General features: G+C 32.7%; 1 protein-coding gene and 1 long non-coding RNA gene across 2 annotated transcripts in view; one reads left to right on the top strand and one right to left on the bottom strand.

Moving 5' to 3' along the window:
- The window catches only part of LOC127850412 (uncharacterized), a 118,197-nt gene extending 100,259 nt beyond the window's left edge, over positions 1-17,938 (bottom strand). The window contains exon 1 of the mRNA XM_052383439.1: positions 17,795-17,938. Within this exon, the coding sequence (XP_052239399.1) occupies positions 17,795-17,885 (91 nt within the window). The 5' untranslated portion in view covers positions 17,886-17,938. The remainder of the gene's footprint in view (positions 1-17,794) is intronic.
- On the top strand, positions 2,882-7,820 carry LOC127850415 (uncharacterized). Its single transcript, XR_008035278.1, has 4 exons — positions 2,882-2,928; positions 4,414-4,513; positions 4,946-5,007; positions 5,379-7,820. It is a non-coding gene; the product is annotated as an uncharacterized LOC127850415 (long non-coding RNA).
- Positions 17,939-22,765: the final 4,827 nt, after the last annotated feature.

The raw sequence follows: 22,765 nt of genomic DNA, 5'->3' as shown, positions 1-22,765 counted from the left end.
TATAATATATGGTACATTAAACAGATTACAAAGATAATAAGTTAGTATTTTTTTATTCAACGGATTTGTCCAGACAAAAAATGAAATCAGTTATTTCGGCCGTCAATCCCATTGTTCCAATACAGTAGCCAGGTGCCTGTGTTTTGAGCTGATAAGAAAGGGATCACCACAGCAGGTTGCTAATACACAGTGTATTCATTCGTGTCTGCTGGCGTTATGTTAGATGTCATTTTTATCAGTTTTAAATTATGTGTAATTTAGTTCGCATCTCTACGCTTTACTCAACATTCAATGGCACGAGCATTTAACAAAATTATAAAACATAACGCATATCATTTTACTTCTTTTTATAAATTAGTACGCGTATTATATGTTATATATTGTTTTTTTATTATGTTTTTCTCAACCAGAAAGAAATAATAAAACTTTGTTATATATAAAACGCACTCGGATTTTGACATTTAATTTGAAGCAATCCACAATTTTTGTAGCGGCCAAGCGCAGTATTTATATTTAAACTGAAATTAATATCAAACGAATTATTTCATATTTGTTTATGGTTTTTGTTTGATATGATTTTTTAATTAATCTTGTCTACAATATTTTACAAGACCCTGTTTTAATAGCATTAAACGTAGTTGAAAATCTTACATTGATTCCGTCGTAAATAATCATTTATAAATACTATTATGTTATTTAAATAAACGCACCAATTATTAAAAAAATATTATTGAGTTATTTAAATCGTAAATTCACTTTCACTAGATTTCCATTTTAAATTCAATCTACATTTTTTTGGTTTGGGACCTAAATTTCCTAAAAGAATTCGTTTTAAGATGTTCAGAGGTTGCTCATTCAAGCCCCTTAATTCTTTACCGTAGGCATATCATTTATTACTCAACTCAAAATTAATCCTAGTTTGTAAATATATGCCCCTGATGTTATTGTAAGCCAATAATAGGTGTCAGTAACACCTCATTGTAGGTATAACACCTCTATAAAAAATCTATAGACCGAAACCTCCACGGTATTTACTATATAAATCCAATTTACCGAACTTGTCATTTACCGAAACCTCCAGCACCCAAATTTACTGCCATTTAAGCGATGAAAAACAATAAGTTTAAAAAATGTATGCACCTTTACCACTTTCATACAAATACTGTTAATTAAAACCGTCGAATTATTGATACAGTCATTCTCGAACTTCACACGCTTTTGCCTTCTATCTCTTTATTGGCTGCGTATTCCTTCTATTTCTATATTGGCTGCGTTTGCCAACGATTTCTATATTGACTGCAACGATGTCCATATTGGCTGCGTTTTATGGCCCGATAACGCAGCCCGCAAATTGCAGTCTGCGTTAAATGCCGCGTTTTATACACACCCAAATAAATACAACTTCACATCTTTGCAATAATAAACCTATTATACATACAAATATAAACATAAAACATTTTGCTATCTTAATACGATATCATTTCAATCGCTGTTTGAAGAAACCATTGTTTATTATCGGTTACCCAATAACGCAAATGTTATGCTCCATTGCCCTCAGGCATTCATCTTTCTGGTTTTATGACTTTAATCCGGTTGTAAAAACACGATGATCGAAGGGTCACATGATAAGCGAAAACAGGACGAAATCTGATAAAATACTGCTGTAAAATTGACTGTCCGAAAATTTAGAGTCTTTAATTATGGATAAAATCCGTATGTCCGAAAATTTATAGGCACGAAATTAATCATATTTGCTTTAAATGGGTGTCCAAAGTCTTGAGTAATTACGGTATTGGATTGTGGTGGTATTTTGATAGATTTTACACAAAAATCATGTTGCTATTGTATTAATTAATAATTCCACACACAAGAGAGTTGCATTGTAAACTTAATAGTATTTAGAAACTCGATCATTGTTGTATGAACCTTGATCTGATACCTAGTTTGAAAAGAACGCTATCAAGCCTTACAAATTTATATAATGCAAACAAATGTAGTAGATTGATATTTGATTAACTAAATTCTGATTATATATACATTGGTAAAATATATGGGCCAATGCAAATTATTTGCTATTTGACCTTTACGCAAGTATAGGTTGCCTCTAATGCAGTACTCCAACTAGGCCTAAATTCAAGGGCGCCCCGCCCTGCCCTCCCGAACTTCCGCCCTGCCATCCCGAACTTCCGCCCTGCCCTTCCTAGGCCCCACCCCCTGCCGTTTTTTTTATTTAACATATGGTGATGAATAAATATGTTATTACAATTCATTGTATTTAATTTATTTCTCACTGTAGACATTATATTTGAATTGTTTAATAATAAAAAAAAAATAATGGGAATAATATATTCTAACAATTATTAATGCCATATAAATTAACATGCAAAAGGAAGCATTCCAGAAATGCCCGCGCGCTCGAAAGTGCCCTTTTGACAAAATACTGCGCGTCCACAGTGTCCTTTTGACAAAAAGACCCCCCCCTCCCCCTGCCCTTTTCAAATCCTAGCTGGAGCACTGTAATGTGTTAAATGCAAGACGCTGAATGGTGAATAACAGATCAATCATATCGGACTATATATTAAACACGATGTATCTAAACCATGTAAACTGACAGACAACCTACTAAGCACAATGCCACACGATTTTATCCCTATACAAATTATCATCTCGTTGACAGCTGTTAACAAGCACTAAAATGCGACTTCGCTATTATTCATTTTTTGAAAGTATGCATTACAATCGACTATTCTAATTAGAATTTTGAAATATATTTTTATTATACGATTTTTGCATATTAATGCTACGGACAATCCTTTGCGTCCTTTTTATTACTTTATTGGACCGTTAGCAGACACACCGTTATGGACTGGACCGCCTTGACCAAAATTTCGATCCAGGATTTAAAATGGCGTCGGTTGGATGATTTCGGTATACAAACTAATAGGAATTCACGAACCTATAGGAATAAAGTTTAAATAAAGAGCAATCATTTCTTGCTTACATCAGTTTGTGCTTTTAATAAACAGGTAAACATTGTTAAGTTTTTGCATAATTAGCGTTCCTTAGCCCTTGCAGTGGTGATCAAAGTTTGCACCTTAGGACAATATACGGCGTTTATATTAAACCGTATCGGTGCAAAATCGGTGCTGAGAAGAGGAGACAGTTTCCCTTGCCCACACTGTTGTTAAAATTTAAAGTTGTTTTGAACCGTTTAAAGTTATGCATTCGTTTAATAATAATAAATTGATTGTAAAATCGTTCAATCGCTGATCAATAATGATTCATTACATTCGCTTGAATATACCATTTGAATGCGTTCAATGTTCATACTTCATACGTTATTTGTTAAATAAGTTCATTATGTATCGAGGATAAGGTAATCGCAAGATAGAGAAACGAAAGACTCTGCGTTTACCTCAGCAATTTCCCCTCACAGAGCCTCACAGTAGAGCGCGTGCGTTCGACCAATCGAATTCACAAACTTATGGGAAAACGTCTAGCAGATATTGACTTCCAGCTGTCAACTTGAAAATGAAAGTTTATTGATGTTATGCATGTTTGTTGACAAATATTTTTATTGTTTTATGAAACATATAGATATTTTCCCTTTTAAATATCACACTTTTCATAATAATGCAGACAATCATTGTACGCATGCGCGAGTTTGAATGCGTAGGTGGCCGAACCAACAGGAAAAGTGGCTACTTTGTTATTCTTCGGTACACTTTATCCACCTTATTGGAAAACTTTCGTAATGTTGCCGACTAAAAGTGTCCCTATCGCTTAGGTGGCAGTACACCAATCGTTTGCTCATCGTAATATTTGATGTGACCTAAGTAGTTAACAATGTCAAACAGATGTCAAATATTTACACTGTTCCAAATTTCAACATAAAAATGTCAACAAGATAAGTGTGATAACATCATTGTGATTTTTAGGTTGCATGCATAGGATAACGTCTGAAGGCTGCCATTCAGGAACAAAATTGAATTCAGGAATTTTTTCAAAAATTGTTTCTGAGATGGAAAGGGTTTATATTATTGTTATTGTCAAAACATTAGCTTAAACTTATTTCAAGGAAACAAATACCGTGGCTACATCTTTTTTTACCCAGTGAAACCTCTACATTGCAGTGTTAAAGAGGTTCAATTGATGCAATGTATTCGGCTTAAATAATGAATGTATTGATTATTTTGTATATAAGAACATAAATTGGCAACAAACACATCAGGATTTCAATAATAAAGACAACAAGGTATGCGCGCCCAGGTACCGAAATATAACTATATTTTTTTTTATCATTATGACACTGATAAAAGGGTTATTTATGTACTATTTTTTCAAACTGTTAGGTAATTATGAAATTTATGTACAGAGATTTCGTTCTAATATGTGTTCTCGGGCATTTTTCAGGTTAAGGTTGGAACAAGTTGTTTTCTTCTGGACATGGAAAACTACATGAATGAAGGAAAGGATGCACGTTTGCCATTCTTAAAAAAGTGGTCCACCTTTGGTAAAACATTATAAACTGTTTTACATTCAAAATACAAGTATATAGAAATGTTTGTTAAATTGCTATGTGTGTATTTTATTTTGATTATTGTTACTGTTAGTACCCTTGTATGAATCTCTTTGCAAATTGAATTTAATGTGTATTGACACACTTTAAGAAATATTTTTGCAGATTAAATAAAAAAATTACATCTGATACTTTACAGTCAGCATCTTATAAATAATTATTGGCTAAATTACATGTATATAAGGTCCAAATTATATAATAATCTTCGTGGATTTATAATAAAATGGTAAATGCGCAGCTTGAATTACATGTTATGATATGTGATATTATATGATTATGACATTTTTTTTTGTACAAGCAAGGCTTATTTTTCCAATGGTTTAAGTTTTGAATTTAATATCCTAATTAATTGCATTTATATTGCAGTTCAGACTTCCTGTTCTGCAAGTTCAGTGACTATATGCCGCGTTGGGGTGATACCTTAAATGGTATGTTGTTGACTAACTCTGTGTGCTTTTACGGATAATTTCCTTCCATACTTTTTGCTTAGATAGGTAATTGACTAAGTTTGTGTGTTAATAATACAATTTCTTACTTTTTAACATGATGAATGATTGTTTTGTTGAGGAAGCTTTGCCAATCTTGACAACTTCTTATAATAACAACAAACATTTAAGTGAAGGTAAACTGATTAAGCTGGAGAATTGAAGGGTTATCACATGTAGGATGCTGTATAATTGAGGCTAAATTGTAACATTTTGCATGAAGATTATTAATGTGCATGATTGGTATACATTCAAAGAATCTAATATTCATGTCTTTAAGTAACATATCCTATTATTGCTTCTATTGTGAACAGAGTCTGCTGTTGATATGAACAACATGGATCTTTCTGACGATGGTGAAGTGGAGATGGTGGCGACAGAAAATGACACTGCAAGTTAAGCCTAGGAGGAATCCACACCAGGGAAGCTCTCAAAAGTCTGCTAAGAAGAGGACATAGCAAGCTGTCCACCATTAAAGAGAACTTATATTCACTGCTGTCTACAGCTATAGCATTGATGATGGGGTGGCAACACAATACTGTTCATCAGGGAAAGCAGAAGCGTATCACCTTTGTTAGGGCTGTTTTTGACCTAATTTTATAGCTGAAATAGGCTATATTCCCAATAGCAAAAAGTATACTTTTTTCCCAAAATTTGCTAAAAAAATTCTTAATAGCCTTATAGGGGAAAAAACGCTAATGACATCGGCTGTTTCGCTTTTTAGCAAAGCGTAGTCTGGTCCGGTTTCGTACGGATTTTAGACTATACCTTGATTTGGATAAAGTCAGCATAATTCGTGTACAAGATATTCTCAATTTTGTTCAGGCGCTTATTATATTTGCGATTAAATTTAAGCGTTTTGTAATTTGGCTGCATGGAAAAAAATATGTCGCACAATTAGAAATATAACGTGAAAAAGATTCCTAAGCAAAACCTTGGCGGCAAAACGAAAACTGTTGATTTTATTGAGCAATCGTCATTATATAAACAAACAACGTCAAGAAGTACAAGTCTTCCCATTGAAACTCATTCCATTGTTAATGATAGTGATTTAATAACAAGTGACTCTTTTGCATCATCATCTTTGATTTCCGAAAGCAAAGCGCTGACTGATATTCAACATGTTGAAAGCAGCAGTTCTTCAGAAGAAGATGAAGCGCCTCCTTATAAATGGTGCCTGATGTGACTGATGACTTTGTGTGAGCTTATTATGTGGAAAACTGTTGATCATGGTTGATCATGATGGTGTTTGTGATTACATGTAAAGATGCTGAACTCATTCATGTAGTTATAAATCCCAACTTATTTTCCCACTGTCTTGAAAAATGCCGATAAAATTCCCAATTTCAAAGCCATGGGCTATCTTCCCAAAAAAGCTGAACAAAGCACTATTTGTTGACAAAGTGAGATTCGACAGGTAAGGCCTGCCATGCCACTTGCCCCTGCAGACATGTTATGATTCTAACAACAAAGTGCATTTCATTTGGTGGAGGTAGATATTTTGTGTACTGTGAACTTTTAATCATTGTTAGAGAGGCTGTTTTCGGAGAAAACCCGAGGCATTGTAATAGCCTGCTCGCCGTCCCCCGCCGTCGTGCTAAAACCTTTACATTGGCTCTAAAATCAAAGCGCGTCCACCAACAACTTTGAAACTTCATATGTAGATGCACCTTCATGAGTTCTACATGCCCCACCCATTTTGGGTTACTAGGTCAAAGGTCAAGGTCACTGTGACTTAAAAAAAATATTCTGACAAGCTTTCGCAGCCGAGCGTGTCACCTGTTATGCGGTGCTCTTGTTTTTTTATAAATAGTGGTTTGATATTTTATATATGTCATTTTAACTAGCTTGATCTCTTCTGTCCTATTGTATTTAAAGTTTAAGTTTGGACAGTTTTTATTTGATTGGTTTTAGTTTTTATGCCCCCGAAGAAGGGCATATAGTGATTGGACTGTCCGTCTGTCCGTCACACTTTGCGTTTAGTTTTCGAAAAATGCTCATAACTTCTATGTCCCTTGAGATGCAACCTTCATATTTGGTATATATGGACAAGGCCTTTCTTAACGCACACACATTTTGACCCCTTTGACCTTGAACTTAGGGTCTGCATTTAGGTTTCCAAATCTGGTTTAGTTTTCGAAAAATACTCATAACTTTTATGTCGCTTCAGATGTAACCTTCATATTTGCTATGCATGTGTATATGGACAAGGCCTTTTCATGTGCACACAAATTTTGACCCCCTTGACCTTGAACTTAGGCAATAGGATCCGCGTTTAGGTTTAAAAAAATGCTCATAACTTCTATCAAAGCGTTTTTCGGGGGCATATGTCATCCTATGGAGACAGCTTTGTTTATGTCCTATAATATGTTTGAGTAGTCAGAAGAAACAATGAAGTTTTGTCCATACTATATATATTAAAGTTTTGGCAGAATTGTTTATTAATGCAATTACAAATTGCAGCAAATGCATCTGTTAAAGAACTTAGGATGCTTATAATTGATGTAAAGATTGTTTTATTTAAATATTGCATTTTTAAAATGACTTCACATGTGTAAAAAAATGTATTGTATTTTATTTTTATTTTTAGAACTAATTTAAGTTAGTCATAAAAAATGAATCATTCACACTATTTCATATATTTCTAACCTACCGACTGGTGGATTGAGTACATAATAGTTGGAATTTCACTACTTGAAGGTTTGCACATCTTTTTTAACTTGACTATTATATATGAAATATATATAGTGGAGCTATCCTACTCACGTCGGCTTTTCCGTTACCGTTAGCGTGCAAATGTTAAAGTTTTCGTACTACCCCAATTATTTTCCTTGTCCCTTGACATGTTGCTTTCATATTTTGCATACTTGTTTACCAACTTGACCCCAACATATAAACAAGATAAGACAACTCTATCAAGCATTTTGTCATAATTATGGCCCCTTTTTCACTTAGAATATGCAGCAAATGTTAAAGTTTGCGTACTACCCCAAATATTTTCATTGTCCCTTGACATATTGCTTTCATATTTTGCATACTTGTTTACCATCATGACCCCAACAAGAGCAAACAACTGTATCAAGCATTTTGACAGAATTATTGCCCCTTTTATACTTCGAATATGCATATTATTGATAAATCTATGTTAAAGTTTGCGTACTACCCCAAATATTTCCTATAACCTTTGACATATTGCTTTTTTAGTTTGCATACTTGTTAACCAACATGACCCCAACCTATAAACAAGAGCAGACCACTGTATCAAGCATTTTGGCATAATTATGGCCCCTTTTACACTTGGATAAAACAACATTTTGCTTAAATTGCCATAACTTCTTTATTTATGATCACATTTTATTATTACTTTGACAAAACAACACTTACCTGAATACCACAATGGATTCCACCGAAACAATACCCCACGCCCCTACCCAGAATCCCCCCCCCATTTTTTTTAAACATCTAATTAATTACCCCCCCCCCACATTATACCCCCTCTCACCCCCCTACCCCCCCAATTTTTTTTAAACATCCTCTAATAAATTATCACACCCGACATTATACCCCCCTCTCACCTCCCCTACCCCCCACCACCCCCCCTAACCCCCCATTTTTTTTTTCATTTTTTTATTTTTGAAAGATCGTCTAATAAATGACCACACCCCACATTATACCCCCTCTCAACCCCCCCCCCCCCAAATTTTTATTTATATTTTTTTTCCTTTTTATTATTTTTGAAAGATCGTCTAATAAATTATTGAGTATGTACAATTTCCCCATGATAGCTAACGTTATACTGTCAAGCACTCCAATAGTCGAGCGCCCTGTCGTCTGACAGCTCTTGTTTGTGTTCTGTATTTATAATTACTTGTTTTAAAATTTACTAATATATTAAGAATTTATACATTTAAAAGTGATTTACCTTCCATTTTTTCAGTGTTATTTTTTTCTGTGTCATTATGAATATCAGGGATTTTGTACCGCTGGTGTAAAATTTTCAAAGAATAATCTGTCATTGTGATTATAATCCTTGTTTGTGTTTGTACCGCCGGCGTAACATTTTAGTTTTATTTTTCTGTTAAAATGATTATGAATTTTGTGAGTTTGTACCGCCAGCGTAACATTTAAAGTGGAATGATTTATTTGGTGATGTTATAATGAACCTTTGGGAGTTTGTACCGCCAGCGTAACATTTTCAAAGAATTATCTGTCTGTGATTATGAACCTTGGGGAGTTTGTACCAGCGGCGTAACATTTTAATTTTATTTTTCTGTCAAAGTGATGAATGTTGTGAGTTTGTACCGCCAGCGTAACATTTAAAGTGGAATGATTTATTTGGTGTTGTTATAATGAACCTTTGTGAGTTTGTACGGCCAACGTAACATTTTATTTTTCTGTCAAAGTGAATATTAATATCTGCGAGTTTGTACCGCCGGCGTAACATTTTCAAAGAATTATCTGTCTATGTGATTATGAACCTTGGGGAGTTTGTACTGCCGGCGTAACATTTTAGTTTTATTTTTCTGTCAAAGTGATTATGAAATTTGTGAGTTTGTACCGCCAGAGTTACATTTGAAGTGGAATGATTTATTTGCTGATGTTAGAATGAACCTTTGTAAGTTTGTACCGCCAGCGTAACATTTTATTTTAATTTTTCTGTCAAAGTGATTAGGAATATTTGGGAGTTTGTACCGCCGGCGTAACATTTTCAAAGAATTATCTGTTGTGATTATGAACCTTTGGGAGGTTGTACCGCCAGCGTAACATTTTCTGTTAAATTTTTCTGTCGAAAGGATTATGAACCTTTGAGAGTTTGTACCGCCAGCATAACATTTTCTGTTCAATTTTTAAATACAATCAATTTTTGTTGATGTTATAATGAACATTTTGGAGGTTGTACAACCAGCGTAACATTTTAAGTTGAATTATATGATGTGATAATGAACCATTGGAGTCTGTACCGCCAGCGTAACATTTTTGTTTAATTTTTCTGCGAAGTGATGATGAAATTTTGAGAGTTTGAACCAACAGCGTAATGTGAACTATGTTTTGATGTGATAATGAACCTTTAGGAGTTTGTACCGCCAGTGTAACATTTTCTGTTTAATTTTTGTGTCTAATTTGTACTGCCAGCGTAACATTTGAGTTGAATTATTTGTTGATGTGATAATGAATTATATGATGATGTGATAATGAACCTTGGGGAGTTTGTACCGCCAGCGTAACATTTTCAGTTCAATTTTCCTGTCTTAATGTAAGTAGGGTTATACTGCCAGAATAACATTTTTGTACTTTCTTATAAAAAGTGAAAAAAATGTGTGTTGTTCTTAAAGAAATTTCCTTGAAAATGGCCATTTTAAAAGGGATTCTGTGGAAAGTCCTTTTTTAAAATATACTGCTTTCAAAGCTTTTCGCGCAAATGTTTGCCCTTTTTTGCACTAAAAATGCGTTTAAATACCCTTTTTACTGGGCCATGCCGCTGTACCCTCCGGGTTAAAACACTAAAAAACGCCATACTTCTCATTGAAAGAATGAGCCCTGTTGTCCTTACAAGAGTTGTATTTATGAAACTTATGAGACGCCATATATGTCCGAGTTACTAAATCGTAAATCGTAACAAGTTTGACATATGGTGAGATAAGTTGACGGTTGTCTTATGTGACATGCAAAACAAGCCACTACTAAAGTAACAAGTCTTCTTATTAAAGTGTTCATGTAAGTGAAAATACAAACGCTTACACGTATGAATTCGTGATTTACCACAACATCTTGCATAGATTCAAATGATAGAATAATATGCGAACAAACATAGTAATGTATCAAATTATTGTCTCTATACGGCTTATTAATCCAGGTGTTGGGTTCGAGTTTTGAGTTTTATGAGGCTACTGTAGCTCACTACAAATGTTCACTGTACCTAAAAGTCATTTAACATAGAAATAATGAGACTACAGAGGACTTATCTTGAGAAACATTCTCGTTAACATTAACTAGTATTTTATCAAATGCGTGTGGCTAATTTTCTCTTACATTTTTCAGATATGCACTAAAAATATTGCTTAAGAACCACAGAGCCATTAAATTGCTAATAAAATTTATCATAATAAATTGTTAGGCCAGTCCTCGTTCTAGGTAAATAATTAATGTTAAATGAAATAAATTTAGATTAAACGTTAATGCATCTATGCATTTTTAGGAATATATCTTTTCAATGTACTTTTTCTTTGGTAATCATTTCAATATTGTTTCCTAAAGAACATCAACCGTATGTGTACGAAAAGAACCCTAAGACACAAACAAACGTAACGATAATAAAGATTATTGATACATACATGTTGGTTGCGTTCAGCGGTCAAATCAGTACACAATAACACCAATTACACCATTGACAACAGTGAATTCAATGTATTAACAAAGCCAAATCATTATGCCATGAGGATGTTTAAATTTAAAAGATATCTACAAACTTAACACGTCATATAAACTATTTTATACAATCTTGTGAATAAATATTACAGAAATAAAGAAATAAACAATTAATGAAACCAGAAACTTATTGCAATTTAACCCGTGATGTTCATATACTGTACTTGACATTTTTTACCTGGTCTTTACTTGTACATTAGGACATACATGTTTAGTCGAAATGACAAAAAAGCCACAATTACATGTTATTATTTTGTTTCTAATTCTGGTGTTGCATACACCGACCAAGAACTAAAATGCCTGTAACAGATGTTGTATTCAACCTGTGATAAGATTGATAAGATATGTTATATTGTGTTTTAATTGAAGAATTTAATTCATGTTAAATGAAAACTATTATGTTGTATGACATATGAAATCAACCATTGTGTTATATAAAAAAAACTTATTCACAACTAGTGTTTGAGTACTCGATCGATGTATTGTAAAAAAGTATTTCTTTATGTTTGATTAAGTAAATAACTAAACTTTCTGTTGCATAAATAACACAGAATAATCTAACGTATGTTTAGAAAAAAAATATGATGCATAAATAATTTGTTCTTAAAGGCAGCCAGCTACATGTATACGCGAATTGTAGCGAACAAAACCATATCGTTCAAATTAACGCGGTGCCAGTTATTGCGCCAAACTATAAATTTCATTTTGAAACAATCCATTGTAAATCCGGCATGCGGGTCGACAGAGTTTACGAAACATTTTACCTGAATTTTCAGAGGGCGCACATAGAAAACAAACAAAATACAAAGAGTGTATTGTATAAGGTTTAACTGTTAATCACGGAACTATTTCTGATGTGTACTGTCATGTTAAAACTATCAACTTTACAATTGAAAACACTTCTTTTAATTGCAGCTATAATAGATTCCACTTAACTCTGGCAACATCAGGTGCTATGTACCGAATAATTATTAATCGAGAGGAGAGCTGATATATATATTTATTTTTAATGCTTTATTCATTTCTTACGGCGCAACGTGGTTGAGAACTTTTTCTCAATGTCAATACGATACATCTCTCTTGTGACATCTTATAATAATGGCAAAACATATATTAATCATGTTCGTAAACATATTAACATACCAATATTCATTATATTTCACATAAGGTCATGTTGTCTATTATTACAAGTTATTCAAAATTGTGTATTGTCATATAATATGTAATATGTCTAAAATTGCCATGTTGGTGAATGTTACATGATGTGTCATTCGTCTAATTTTACATTTTATGTGGTGTTGTCTAATATAGCATGCTATGCCATATTATCTTTTATTACATGTTATGTTATTCGGCGTATTGTGAGCAACACAATATCTTTATTAATATGATATTGCACCACTTTCAAAAGTGTACATCGATATCACTCACATTAAATCAAACGCATACATGCAATATTATTTTTTTCGTTTCTAAATTTTATACAGTGTACATATTGTTTTCATTTTTATTTTCTGTCAAACCAACCAGCCTTCAATCATTTTAATGTAACATTTTCTGTTAATACCAAACGAAAAATAATAAAAACGTTTGTTCCATGAGTCTATGTTTCATTCAGACGTGCATTATGTGAAAATAGTTCATTGGTTATTCATACATTTCGGATTTTACAAACATGGGGTTATCTAAATCATTATTCTCAAAAGTATGCATTTTTTCAGAACTACAATACCACTGCGATTGTAAAACGATAGAATAATAATTTTAACATTCTCTCAAAAGTACGAGAAACGAGAAAATGCTGTGTTTGCGAATAATCGTACAGGTTGTCATTTAAGAATATTATGTTACAACCAGCATATTTTTAAAAATCCATATTCGGCATAATATATTTGCAAATTTCAACTTATCGTTTGGTTAAGTGGAAAACAATTATATTACATTTTGTAATGTTTGATACTGACACGTAAATTTTAATGTTTTGTTTGTGTTGAAAAATACATACACTACGTGAATGTGTATTAAAAACATGTGTCATCATCGATTTATTTTTAAATGCAAGGGGTTATTAATTGTTGCATGTTTAGAAGGTATTCTCTGGCTGAATGCTGCGGTGTTTCATTATTCTTTCAGAATATCATTCGAGCTTAAAGGGACTTTTTCAATATTTTTTCCAGTGCTATTACTTTCCTCGTTGATAGATGTGTTACTATGCTAGTCGTAAGATAATGTATACAATCTTTTACAGACATATGACTTGTTTTGTTATTGCAGTGTTTTACTATACTGTGAACAAATCCCCTTTAGTATATAATTATTGTTGCACATTCGAAATATTAACTGAAATAATTTTACAAATAGCAACTATTGCATTTAAATGGTGAACAACACAAATTATAAATGACCTAACGCAACAAATATATTTAAAACGTGTATATGAATATCGGGCTATGGAACGCTATCATGTACGGTAACATGGAACGTTTTATCAACAGTATAACCTATTACAATCTAGCTTTTAAATTGTGAGTTCAATATTGATGTCCCACTACGTCCCAAATAGTGTATACTACTACTACATCAGCCGTTCAAACTCGTGACTACATAAGAGACTAAATAACAGCGAGGATATTGGAAATGTTTTGTATTTTGACAATTAGCGTTTACTTTCTCCACATGTCCTTGCAACACCTTAGAATGCAAAACAGGAATGCCCTTTTCTTGACACTGGAACGCCGTTGCATGTTGTTGATGTCAATACGTGATTAGCGTGTCATTAATAGCAATACATGTACATCATACATACAAACGCATACACTCTAACGAACTATTATTATTTCATTAAATGAAAATGTCGTTTCATTAAAATATAACGAGCAACGAAATAGTTATACTGTGCCTTTTCTTTCAAGTATGCTCACATGGTCCTCTAGATAAAACGCGGAAAAAATGCGTCAGTTGCGCTTCTTTGCGGATTCGTACAAGTGAATATCGCGGGTGCCTCTAAATAGGATATTTTCTCGTGTTTTTTTAATGTTGATCTATACAACGTTTTAGTGCATTACAGATCAAATAATTAATATCTGATATTTCATCGCGAGGTGTGTCAAATCATTGCATATTACGTTTCATGTTAACTATTAACTAATGTTTACTGAATCAGAAACTCAGTGCCATAATTGAAACTAGTGCTACGAAACTAGTTATACCGCATCGGCATTTATATTGTCTAAATGCGCGCGATAGTAGCATAAATAAGAAGAAAGCTAGAAATAAATTACTAGACTAATATTTATGATGTTCTAGAATAGTAGGAACTTGTGTTAACTACCATCCTAATAGTCAGTCTTCACTACGGAACTTTGGGGGATAAACGAACACACTTGACTTCATACTTAACATATTTGTGTTTGCAAGAGGGCCAACATATTAAAGAACATACTCAATTTCAAACTAGTTTTATGGCGTCCACTCATTCGTTTTCTCTAACATTAACAAAGCGTTTGGCATTTGCGTTTTTTACTACTATATTCACTAAATACAAACGATAAAAGCAAGTTACCCCTATGGCGGGTATATATTTTTTTCCCATGGGTATGATTTGATTCAAAGTAGTAGAGAAAACCCGAATAGATAACGTCTTGCCTTGTGACATTATATGCCATGATTGTTTTTCTTTTTTGCCTGAAGTCGAATAGAATTCAACACGGAACTCAAAGATTGGGGCAATTGTAAACATAGAAATATGATATGACCAAACAATCATACAAACACCAAACCTGTCAGCCAAAACGGTTTTAGAAAAGATTATATAAAACAACTTTTACAATATATACACATAAAGAAAACATTTTACACCTGTGTTTGCGCCAAATATTACTCAATGAGTATGATTTGAACAAACTTGTAAGAAAACCACGATAAGCTATTAAATGAAACATGCCAAGTTAGTTTTGCTTAAAGTCGATATTCAACATAAATTATGAATCCTGGAGTGTGGTATGTTTTGAGTCCATGGTTATGGCTTCATATGACTTTCGTTTGATGTACAACGTTACATATTAAACACACGATCCGTGCGACTCCAGAGAATACTTTCAGCGCCATCATTCAGGGAGTGTCATGTTATTCAATGCACGCATAACCACAACAGTTCTTCTTACACTTGCCAAATGGATAATACAATGGTTGCAAAATGACATCCTCTCAGAATGTCTACATATATCGATTCTAATGGAATTATCGGACCTTAAGTTATTAGGTTATCATGGTCGACGACTATTTCGGCCTTTGCGATGAGACGATATTGTACAGTAATCGAATTTGTCCGTATCAACGAGTCATAGAAACACAGTTCGTGGTTACTGGACATCAGTTGGGAATTTCACTACTCTGGATAGAGTTAGTTTACACTGCAACACAGAATACCATTATTCTTATTGCAATAATGAGCACTGTTGTTTTTACATGAGCAGTAAAAACTGGACTAATGGTATGTATTGTTATACCATGTATGTTTGATTTTCGTGTAAAGACCGTACTTTTTACTACTTGGATTGCTGCTTTAATCTAGTAAGCAGAATATATTGCACATTTGTCTCGCTCGGACTGTGAAGAATGTATGATATGCCTCCGGTAGTTTGTAAATTTCGTAATGCGCATGGCAAACCCTATGTTAGCCCGAATACCATCGCTTAAAAAAACTATTCACCACACACACACATAATGATGTTTTACACAAACTAACAGTATGTGTGCACAGATTTATTGATGTTATCAAAACCAAATGCTTAACCACACGTCTTCATAGTACCTTTATACAAGTATTCGAATAGAGTCGTTTTTATGAAGAACATATTAAAACGTCACCAAGTGTTGACTAAGTTATATCAATCGTACGCACGTAGGTTTATCTTAATAATACGTAGAAACTTATAAAAAGAACGGCTTATCAAGCAAATGGACATCCTGACATAAAAGCGCCTTTTTTTCTGAGACCGGCTTTATCTGTCAATTAATCCTAGACCATTGCCTAGTAATACACATGCTTTATATTTTAGATGTGCAACTGAAAATCGTAGTGCGAGACGCATTATATTCGGAATTACCGTTTAATCATTTTGTTTTACTTTTAATTACTTCTGTCAACATAAAAATATTCCCCAATTATCGTAATTAAATATTCTCGCTTGAAATTTACATCTTTACACAAAGCTGTAAACCAATCTAAAATTGGTTTACATTTGCTAAGTATGATGGATTAAAAACTGTTAACTGAAAAGTTTAATGTAGTGAATTGGTCGACGGGATATATCATTGTTGTTGGTTAAATATCACACGCTAAATTGGCGGACCAACGTTAAATAAGCATTAAACGCAATAAAAGTATCACTCTTTTCCACAAATGACTGTTCACGATCGATGCTAATTTATTTATATCAATGCCGTTTGCTTGCACGAGCACATAGTTCCGAATTAAAATCAACGTTAACAACTCAAATAATCCTTTTGTAGTTTTTAGTACTTGCCCGCATACACGTTAACTAGACTAAATTGAAAATATATTTCCCGATGTTCTTAATAAAGGCAATATTTATTCCAAGTTTTCTTGACAAAACGTTTGGAATTCATAATTTGGTATGTGTTAGTAATACATGTATTTAATAAAACAATTCATAATTTGGTATGTGTTAGTAATACATGTATTTAATATAATATGTAAAATTAAATTATAAAATCCAATTTTAATCTCATCTTTTTTTTCACAATTAATATGAAACGTAGAACACTTTTGTTATTGAAACTAAACTCCATATTAATTTGCGTTTTATTTTCATAGCAAAAACGAATTTGGCTATTTGTTTTAATAAAAAAAAAATACTCGATGTTAAATGGTTGGAAACGCTACAAACATGTTAGGCAGCTAATGTAATTTACACATTAAGGGAGAAAGCTTATTATGCATGGTTGAGCCATTTTTACAACATCAAGGCTGTTCTCATGGTTTGTGTCTTTAAAATTGCCGCATAAATACTAAGTGTACAAAACAAGAAACGTAATCACTGCATTCGCATAATAAAACATACACAATTATGTATATTCAGAAACAAAAGTTCAAGTAAAAAGCAGCGATTACCATCGCATTTTAATTTCGCGTGAAATAAATGTATGTGAATAATGTTCACGTGTGTGTGATATTTATGTACCAGCTAACTTACATCTACAAACAAAAACAGGTATTTTAAGTCGTGACAATCAAGATGTAATATTAAATGTTATGAAGTACTTCGTAAAGTATACGCACCTGATTTCAAATGACCTAGTATAAAAAGCGAAAGCAAAACGCTCTTCATGACAGTGCTCATATCCAGTCTCTGAGCATATGTAAGTTCCATTCGGAAACTTTAATAATGCACAATACAATCGTGTTTATAAATCCATGAATATACTGACTAAAATTTATTTCAGCGTTTGGTGTATGTGTCACGTTTCTGTTGTATTTCACAGTATGTCGAAACACGTCGACAGCATATTTTTATGCGTAACAGTATGCTTTTGTTTAACCTCGCTGCTGATTGCAGTTTCACTAAAACAGTGCGCCACACACCTCCTACCTTAACACAGACTCTAAGAACGTGTGCGGTAGCGAAATGAGACGTTTATCATCCTCTCGAATTTTCACAATTAGCTTACTTTTGTATTGTCGTCTCAAATAACTCACTGCTCACGACTTTATTATTTTTCCATGAGGATTTGCATTTAAGTCATTGGTCAAGAAAAAGACAATCTTATTAAAGATCCTCGCGGGTTTAAATTTTCTCAGTTGAAACGAGTTTACGATTGCATACATGTTTGCGGTATGCTTAATATATCACACACGTTTAACAGTGTTGCATTTCGCATGTCGATTGTTTGTTTAGCAGTATAATTATATCCATAACCGCGTGTCCTTTCGATATATAAGTGGTAAATAATTTTCTAGCGAGTAATCATGTTTCATTTCGTTGTAACATTTGTTTTATCTCTGCAGTATTTGCACAATATACACGCAATGGTAAAGGTGGAAAAAGTTAAAGATTATTAGTTTTTTTTATTATATTAATTGTATATGTGGTCAATATATTTGACCGTTGTTTATGCATATCGCTATTACTGTATCCGATGATTCACTTAAAATAGAAAGTAAACGATTTAAATGACATTGATCTATAAGTCGAGTCTCAAGTTCACCTCATTTAAAAAAATGCATGCGATGCGCCTTACTAGATTACAAAAGAGACCACTTGAAGAGGATCCTTGTGTGGCTTTTTGTATAATGATAATCAATGATGTCCCATCGGTAAGCAACACATAGCCATCATTGTTTTGTGCAGTCATACAATCGCAATCAGTGCGTTGCGTTTTTGTTTCTGGCTGTGAGGACAAACTATGAAATACATGGGTCAACTACTGGTGGTAAGATGCAAAGAATTGTTCACTGGTAATCGACGATCAATATCTGTCCATTTTGCAAACTAAACTCGACAGGCGCGTATGCTATAAAACACTTAGACATGCGATTATTTGAAATTTGCCAGCAAAAAAAAAATTCCAAACTGTAGAAAACAATCATTAATAGCCACATAACCAATATAATTGCTATAATGATCGACTATAAACGATTCATAGGGTAAGATATTAATGCATTATATGACGCATTAGTTTTAACATAATCGAGTCGTTATCAAAGGGTGAAGCCATCTCATTTGTATTAGTTATAATTTGATTTCAAAATGATCTATAACTCTTGAAATAACTGGTTTTACATATAAATTACATTTAAATTAGATACTAGAGAAAACTAATAATAGTTGTAAAGACCCCACCCAGTTTTTAACTTATTAAAGTCGGGACAATATCCGTTACATTTGTAACTTCACAAATACATTCAATAAATTACATTATTGTAAAGTTATCTTTTACGTTGGAAACAACAAACTTTGGAAGTAAATTGTGTTTTGTATCGATCGACTAATAACAAACATTTTACAAGCACCATCTTGGAAATAAAACCTAACCATGAATGATCGCATTGTATGACATGTATTGAAAATTTATCGAGCAATTATTTACATTCAATATTATCATAGATCTTTAAAATTGTATTTTGCTTATCTGTCAATCAAATAACTAGTGATTTCCAATGTTACGCGCCGTCAGTATCGATGTGTATCAGCAAGTCTCAGAAATAAAACAGTTTGCTTTTATTTCCCATAATTATCAGCTCTGGAACGCTAAGTCTGGTATAATATCGATTATTGTAAAATATCGCATTCGATGGACTGAACCTTAAACATATATTTATCGATGCTGTGACAACAACCTTTTAGAAAACTTTCTTTGATTTTTTTGTTCAAGTTATTTTGTATTCTTATTGTTGTGTTAACGACAGTGACTTCGACAAGTTGTATTTACTTTCCGCTAACGTATTAATATCCCTTAGTTGAAATTTAGCCGCGTAATGCGAAAATGGGGATAATCTGTTAAACGGCCGGCTAACGTGTTGCTGTTAAGTCACACAATAGCCACATGTTGCATTACACTCATTTTCGCACGAAGCGGCTAAAATAGATCGTGCATGTTGCCTAATTCGTTTTCAATCTCTAGTTGAGGACTGAGAAGGGTAAATCTTAAATATACGTATCATCAATAACAGCCACTTTGATGGCTGATAAATAATTATCCTTAAATCGATATTATGGGCATCTAACAGTATATATGTGTCTATCGCAACCGTTGTTTATTTTTGGTGTTTTCACTTCATATACACTTATATTTGTTAATGCAGCATCAACATACTTAAACATCAACCGAACTGACAACAGAAATGATTCGATGTACGATGTGAGTCTAAATGTAGTTTTCATGCAGATTTGTTCATACGACACAAAAACACAATTTTGATTTACGGATAATTTCGTCTTAGATGACTTGATGAGTCATGTACAATTTCGAAAATAATATACTGTAAAATCATTAAATTTCGTGTGGCACAAATTTTCGCGGATTTCGTTGGTCTGCTGAACCACGAATTCAAGTACCAACAATTATTTATACATTTTTAATTCGAAATCGGTCATTTTTGAATGTCATTTTCGACATTTTCTGTTGTTGTCGGTTATCCGAGATACTTGTTTTTTGTAACAGTTACTTCACTTCAGTAGGTCACATTACACTATATCTTGACTAATTAAAATATTTCCGAATTGAAAATGTTCATATTATTTTTTTTAATCAAGCACGGTGTTTAAACTGTTCATCAACTATTGTTCTCATTTACGTGAGGTCGTCAAATTAACAGTTTACAGATTTATCACATATGTCAATTAGTTCCAACTATAGTTAAAAGAGATATGACAGTTTTCACACGTGTATTTGGGGGACTTAATTACTCAATTGTTACTACTAGGGGACCAATTGCGCTGAGAAATGCAAATATTGTCAAAACAACATTGATGGCAATTAGCGAGCAGTGACCCACAAGTGCGCCGCTTTATCGCTCTTATCGACACTAATCGGCAACACTGTCATGCTTCAGTGCACATTAACCTCAAGTCTTGTTGTCAACGCAGATAATGCTTTGTTATTACTCTGATTGTTTAAATAAAATTTTAATTATTATGACGGTCAGTTTTTATTAAACAACGAAATTTCATACCGACGATTTTCTATACGTTTACAGTATATGTTTTATAAACAACTGGTAGCAAGATGAGTTGTAGATAATTGGTCAGTTACCATATTTAAACTAATGTGTTAGACCTGTTAATTCTTTTCAGCTAAATTCAACAGTGAAAAAAAGCCCATAATATCACTTTAAAGAAACGCACATTATATATAAAAAACAATAATATAGATATAAGTAATATAAGCCAGAGAACGCATTTCGACATTACTTTTGTTAAAAAACAGTAAAACATAAATATTACAACAGTACATAGAACACTAAGAAATTGATATATAAATATATAAGAAATTGATATATATATATATATATATATATATATATATATATATATATATATATATATATATATATATATCATGTTACAATTCTATCAATTATTGTCTGAAACACATCACGCAATCAATAAAGTATTTTTTTTCAAAAATATCCTTCATTGATTGTTTTAATATTAGTTTACATACAAAAAGTAAAGCAAACATTTTAAAGACTGAATAACGACTTACAGAAGATATTTTATTTTATTATTAGTTTGTGTTTACTTCAATAGAGTGAAAGAGATTGTTTTTATAGTTATATGACACTTCAGACCTCTTTAAGACATTTTTCTTCACTCAAAGAATCATAACATGGAAAACAATGTTTGTGTTTACTTCAATAGAGTGAAAGAGATTGTTTTTATAGTTATATGACACTTCAGACCTCTTTAAGACATTTTTCTTCACCCAAAGAATCATAACATGGAAAACAATAAGACTTGCGATTGTTGCTTGAAACAAAGATCGATCGGACATTTGCTGCAAAATACAATAAACAAAAATAACAGTTGATGATCTGCGTACATAAGCAGGTTTTTTTCTGGATAGCATCAGTAATGAAAAACGTACTTCTGTCCGGTACTCTTTTCTGCAATTTCCGAAGTTTTCGAACCTAAATGGTCAGTTACTTCCTAGATAAAAATCCAGAAGAGGTAATTTAATCCCACTCAATGTTACCCGATAACCAATCACAGTACATATACACATCATAGGTGACCAATACACATACACAATGCAAAAAGAAAACATACGTGCAATTAACCAGCTTATAGAAACGAAAACAGCTACAGACATCTAATGGTGTATGAATCACCGTGGAATTGCACGACCTGCCAAAAATTATGTCTTAAAAATAAACTTTTCATTGAGAAATCGTTTAATATTGGCATATATATAGATTTTATTCCAGAATAACTGTTTTCATATTCACAACTTTTAAGAAATCGTGTATACAAACAATATTTTCCTTTCTATTCAGTTTAAACAGAGAATTAAAACGAAATTAATAAGAATGAATATATCCTTCCAGCTGATTAATTTTTGCATTCGTACGTGTTAATATGCATGTTATACAACACATGTTAAATGCTTAAAGAATTTAGAGAAAAAATCTATCCAGTTAAATTGGTTGAGCTACTTACTTATTAGTGATGATACATTGTTCTTATATTCTTATATATTTCGGTTTGTTAATTTCAAATGTAACAAATACATAAATACAATTCAAATATTA

This window comes from Dreissena polymorpha, chromosome 11 (genome assembly GCF_020536995.1).
Source record: "Dreissena polymorpha isolate Duluth1 chromosome 11, UMN_Dpol_1.0, whole genome shotgun sequence".
NCBI classification, from domain to species: domain Eukaryota; kingdom Metazoa; phylum Mollusca; class Bivalvia; order Myida; family Dreissenidae; genus Dreissena; species Dreissena polymorpha.
Note: the sequence above shows the minus strand (reverse complement) of the source record. Positions and strands in the feature narration are given on the sequence as shown.